Here is a 6,116-nt window from a genome sequence, read left to right on the forward strand (position 1 = left end):
TCCGTCTGCTAATTCCCTAAGATGTTTTCTGTCCCGTTCTATAAACAGGTCAATTATGCTTGTCTGCCACTGACTGCCTTAAGACAACTCTAATATTCATAAAATTGCTAATGTGCATAAGGCTTTCACATTCATAAGGTTTTTGGCGGGTTCAAGAGTTCAGTGTTTGTTATTCTCAGTGATCTCAGATCTAGCCTAGTTCCAGATCTGCTTGTGCCATCTTCCCAATTCCTATGGTCATTGGCGTGACAATGACCAAAGAAGTTGGCAAGACAGCACAAACAGATCTAGGACCAGGCTACCTCTGAACCAGTCCTCATATAAAAATCAGGGCAGCGAACAGAATTTGGGGACTCTTAAGGATATGGTGGTGCTGGGTAAACACATGGTGTTGGAGGTCTGGTCTGGCTCTCTGCAAGGCCCCCTGAAGTTTAATGTTAGGAAAAACCCACATCAGCATCAAAGCCGTGGATGGTAGATCCCTGCCAGGTTATCGCCTAATTTCCAAAGGCAAGCCACATTATTTAGAAACCCTTTGATGTCTAACAGGTAGAAACCTTTTAATTTTTAGTATTGTACGTTTGGAAAGCAACATTTGGTGACAATGTCTTTCCATCAATGTAACTTGATATCATCAAATTCAAACGGGCTGCTGCAACTAGGGGGTGTTTGGTCTGTTTATTCCGGAAAGGAGAGGAGCAACCGAAAAAACGTGAACATGTGTTAAAAACCTGGTACTACGAACCAATAACAGGATGTAACAGCAGGCTCTGTAGTCAGCCCTGACTGACACCCACAGACAGACAGGAGACCTATTGTTCTCCTCAGAGAGAGAGAGAGAGAGAGAGAGAGAGAGAGAGAGAGCGCGAGAGAGTGTGTGTGTGTGTTGGATGGGAGAAGGGTTTGGAAGAAAGAGACTGTCTGGCTCTCTCCTCCAAACTAAGACAGAAAGACAGAGAGAAAGACCGAGAGAGGGGGAAGAAAGGTAGAGAGAGAGAAAAATTTAGGGAGAGAGCGAAAGAGATAGGTATACAGGCAGAGAGAGAGAGAGAGAAATTGAGAAAATGAAGCGATCGTCCATGGACGTCTCAACCTGACCACCCAGTCATAGCATCAGGCCATTGTCTCATTTGTGTTGTCTGTAAACAGGACCTGTTGCAACTCACTCAGGGGTTCTGTATGCTCAGAATGCTAAAGGGATTACCACAGGCAGCCTCTTGAGCTAATGTGAAAAATTAGATGTGAGGTGGTGGAAAGAGACAACAAAGACTCAAGGGCCAGACAACATCAAAACAGTGACTCATTCACTCTTTTCCATCAGACTGTCCTAAAACAACTTATGCCATTTACAGAGGAGTTTCTTTCTTCTCAAAAGTAGTTATTAGCCTACTGTAAACAACAGGTTGCCTGTATCCATGAAATGGTTAGCTAAGTTTGTAAGACTTAAAACTGCAATTATGATTGTAATGTTAAAGAGTGGATGATGTCATCATATACTGTTTCTGTCAGACAGACTTTGTCATGCTTCACTATGGTGTTGATGTGGTATACAGAAATGTGTGCTGCTTAATGGTTTTTGTATACTTGTTTATGTCTATTGTAGCTGGAGCCAAAAACAACAAAAAAGTAACATTTTCTTTCACACAAATATGACTTTATTCTTTTAATTTTCTGTGTTCATCATCATACACATTTCTCTTTGGAATAAAAACAAAACCTCTCATATATGGAAAATAAAAACATGGATAGAAAAATGTACAGAGCCATTTTGTAAACATGCAAGACAACAGTTTTCTCAGGAGTTTCCAACACAAATCAAGTTTAAAGGGGTGGTCCAGTTGGTTTGGGCGCAGTGCTACGGACAGAGAGAAAATACCACGTCTCCAAACAGGGATCTGTTGTTGATTTATTACATGGCCTATCATGTGACCTTCCTCAGGTCCAATATTACTCCACCCAATGCCTCTCTGGGTCACATTCTAACCTGTTCATACCACCCGTGGACCTTCAGTAAATTTTTCAGAGGTACCCCTGGGAGACCTCTGATCAAGGTGATGTTTTCCTTTACATAAAAGGGGCATCACTGACTGATTGATGAAGTGAGGTAGGATCTATAGCTATTAGAGGTAGAGGGGGAGAGAGGGAGTTCTCACCCTCTTACCATCCTCCCTCAGGCCTAGGGATGACCATTGGCCGCAGGAGGGAGAGGAACCCCAACCCCCACCCCTGAGGGAATCTGGGGGACTCTGTAAACATCAGCTCTGTGAAGGTGACACCCTTAAATATTTGGCAACCTAATAGCTCATGGTCCCTTGCACTTTGAACACTTACTATGGTGAAATCTGTTACATGAAAACAGCAACAAAATAGTATTTGTTTGGTGAGGAATTTAAAATGCCCTTTAAGTGAATATTTTGTGGTAGCGGAGTAAAAAGTCACTTTTTTCCACAAGGAATTGACCAGTTATCCAGTAAAACAACATATCACACTTTAATTTATATCCTGCAATGGCAACAAGGTAGCTTACAAAGTAGCAACAGATATAAAAGGCAATGCAGAGTTCGCTGCCAGCCAGTTACATAGCTGTAGATGTCAAAATCAATAACAAATGTGTCACAACTAACGTATCAGTGGTCAGTAGTTGCTGTGCAAGAGTTAGCTCTCTTTGGGGTAAGAATCAGAGGTGATGTAGGATCAAAATAACCAACCCTGCGTGCCTCCTTGTCTAATACTACTGTCCGGGTAGTACTGTCTCTAGAGTATTATGCTCAGTGTTTAATAATAATAATAATAATAATAATACTCTGTAAAAAGTCAAAGCTGTTTCTCTCTCTCTCTCTCGTTTACTCTCTCTCACTTTTCGTCCAGTTCAGTGCATTAACAACCCCACAGGGGTCCCTTGCATGTTTGTTCCAACGCCTGCGTTTAAGAAGAAAACACACAAACTAAACTGGGACAGTTCGGAATGAGGTACTCACGGTTCACTCCAGTTTAGAAAAAAACGTTGTGGTTTTCCATTCTAAATTATTCATTTGTTCGAGAGAAGAGTGTAGGGTTGTGTTGTTGTGCGTCCACAACACTAAATACAGCCTCATCTGTGCCTGTTATTTTCTAATTTATGTGCCTTATTGTTGGTTGTAGTCAGAGCGGGGCTTAGGTGAGGCTGTCAATCACTATAGATCTGACAATACCTATTGGTTAGGATAGGGAGTGGGCGGGACAGCCATATCCAACACAACCACACACTCACTGAAACTAACATCTGCAGGGGTAAATGATTCCACTCGAAAATATGGTGTAGGCCATCCACACCCCTCACACTTTCCATAGGACATATAAATACAGCATATCAACCTGTGAGAAGACTAAGGATTACAGTACAATAACAAAGTCTCTGTCCTTCAGTCATAGGGGAACATGTATTTTTTTTTAGAGCATAAGTGGTGTCTAAACTGTGGACTCTTTGGGCCCCTCCTGCGCTGCGTTCTTGCAGCTGTAGAGCCACTTGATGACACGGGCGTTCCTCTCGATGATTGACACCCCCGTGGTCAGCTTCTCGGCCACCTCCTCCTGGAAAAGACCCGCCTCTCCCGAGTGGCGGGAGAACTCGCTGGGCTCCGAGCCACCGCCCCCTCCCCCTATGCTCCTCAGCACCAGTGAGAGCGTGTCTACGTCGCTGGCCCCACCCAGGAAGTTCTCGGGCCCCAGCCGGTCCACCATGTCCAGGTCCAGCCCACAGTAGTCAAAGAAATGCTCCTGGTCAGACAACGCCACCGAGCATCGCAGAAGCAGGTCTGACTTGGAGCGTTGTAGTCCTGAACGCCGCCGCGGTGGTGGTGGTGGCGGCACCCGCTTCCAGATGTCTGCCTCGTTGTCAGTGTGGTCACTCATGTCGTTGCCCTTGGTGATGCCATTGCTGTTTCTGGTACCATTGGTGGTGCCATTGCTAACACAGCTAACACCATTCTTAGTCCGCTCCAGTGTATAGCTGAAGCCAGGGCTGAGGCCAGGGCTGGGCAGCGGTGAGCGCTCGTGGTCCGTCTTACTGGATCTCCGGCTACCCGGCCCTCCCTGTCCCCCATCCACGGTGTCCTTGTCATTGGTCCAGGACATGCGTGAGTCACCATCCCGAGACGGAGCTTTCTCCTCGCTGATCACCATCTTCTGGGTGCCCCCTTCACCCCCGCCACTCTTCTCCCGCATGGAGCCCTGGAAGAGGCGGCGGACAAAGTTGTAACCCTTTATCTCCATGTTGGAGTTCCCCAATATGACGCCACCACTAGCCAGGCTTTTGCACTCTTTCTTCTGCCGGTAGATGACCAGGGAGTCAGGCCGCAGCATGCGCTTACCGGTGCTCCGCCTCAGGATGGGGGCACTGTGAGGGGCTACCAGGAGTACGGAGGGTGGGGTCCTGGGGCTGGGTGGGGTCACCTCGTTGGCATTACTCCTGTTCCGTGCTTCCACATCCACCGACGTCCTCCGATTCTCCTTCCTCGAGTCATCATTCTCATTCTCGTCTCGTACGGTGAGGGGGCCGGTCAGGGTGGTGAAAGGGGCAGAGGATCGGCGGGGTGGCAGTCGTGGGGTGAGACTCCCAGGCACGGTGAGTGGACGACGGTGTGGAGGAGGTGGTGTGCAGGGCACCAGGACGGGCTCCTGTTTGGTGTTGATGACCTGCTGGCTCTTAACGTATTTGGCCTTGTCTGCCTCTAGTCTCTCTACAGCACTGATGGAACGGCCCTGGCCCCCACCATCCATCTGCCTACGCAGGTAGTCCGGGCCCTTGTTGAGGAGCCTCAGAGGTGAGGGGGATCCTATTGGTGTTAGCGGCTTCATGGTGCTCCACCCTTCTGGGTAAAGACATCAAAACAGCAGCCTCAAAATGGCTGCCTTCTCCTGCAGCTAGTGGCGAAAGGTGTTCTCCCTGGATCTATTGTTGTCCCTTTCAAGATCTAGTCTGGTGTGAGCTCTTCAGTAAGCTTTCTGCTTCAGAACTATAGCATAGCAGCTCCCATTCTCACTCACAGTTCCTGAATCTCTCTACTGAGGAAATAACTAGGTAGCAATTCTGTGACCACAGAGGCCAAGTTTGTTGTGGAGCTTGGTATAGATAGCTTATAGTCTCTTTTTGGGCACTGTTGGAGCCCAGACAAATTGATATCTCTATCCAGTATTTACACAGGCATTTGGATAAATGGGCAGGGTGCAAGGAAATCCTTTTGCCGCCGGCCAAGAGCACTCCCAAATGAGACGTTCTCCTGCCCACAGCGCAGCAGAAATAGCAGGCAGAGTTCACTTTGAAAGGGTTACTATTTTTCACCCTCCCCTTTTCCTTCTGTCTCTGTCTGTCTCTCTCTGAGCGATCACTCCTTTTCCGTTGATCTTTTCACTGAAGGTTAGCCCTGGGAAATGAGATATAATGGCCTCAAATATTTGCTTTGTGAAGGGAGGCAGTCTGATGGATGCTGGGGCGAGAGACTCCTATTTGTTCGGCCGCCGTCGCGGTTGAGGTGACCTGAGGGTGGGCGGCACCGGGACACTTCGGATGTTGACGGACGGATGAACGGACGAAGGACTTGTCCTTGTCTTCACCTGCACTCACAGTCCCTGGGAGAAAAAGATAATAAAAAAAAGAGAGGTGTTAGCATGGGCTGCTTTTCTCCAGGGCAGCAGAGACAGAGAGAGACCATATGGCAGAGAGTGACAGTGGTCCCTAAAGCTCACACTGAGCTCATGTCACACTCTTTAGAGCTGGAATGAGTCCTGTGTCTGGCAGGAAAGAGCTGGGCCAAGCTCCCACGCATGCACTGAGCTGACCGCTATTGGGAATACACAAAACATGCCAATCCAAGTTTTACCAGGAATTCAATATCTTGGAGGCTACATTAATTATAGGAATTTTACTTCTGCATTGATATTCATAACACCCTGTAGCTGTGAGAGAATGTGTCTGTGTGTCTACGTGCACAAGGGGAAGGAGCTCAACACATCTCCCTAAACGATTTCTCCTCAACATGCAAGGTTGACAGAAAAGAGGCATCGTTCCTAATATAAATTGCATAATCAGCTGTGATGAGTTGAACAAAGTTTCTGCACACCACATTTCCATTCCTAAA

At 47.3% G+C, this 6,116-nt stretch overlaps 1 protein-coding gene across 1 annotated transcript; it reads right to left on the reverse strand.

Annotated features, from left to right (window-relative positions):
- Nucleotides 1-3,447: 3,447 nt before the first annotated feature.
- LOC311139917 (protein FAM110D-like) lies at nucleotides 3,448-4,836 on the reverse strand (the record flags this gene model as incomplete). Its single annotated transcript, XM_084174917.1, has 1 exon — nucleotides 3,448-4,836. The coding sequence occupies one exon, from the start codon at nucleotides 4,834-4,836 to the stop codon at nucleotides 3,448-3,450; it is 1,389 nt and encodes a 462-aa protein (XP_084031043.1).
- Between the last annotated feature and the right edge of the window lie 1,280 nt (nucleotides 4,837-6,116).

This window comes from Coregonus lavaretus (assembly GCF_964263955.1).
Source record: "Coregonus lavaretus genome assembly, chromosome: 13".
Taxonomy (NCBI): domain Eukaryota; kingdom Metazoa; phylum Chordata; class Actinopteri; order Salmoniformes; family Salmonidae; genus Coregonus; species Coregonus lavaretus.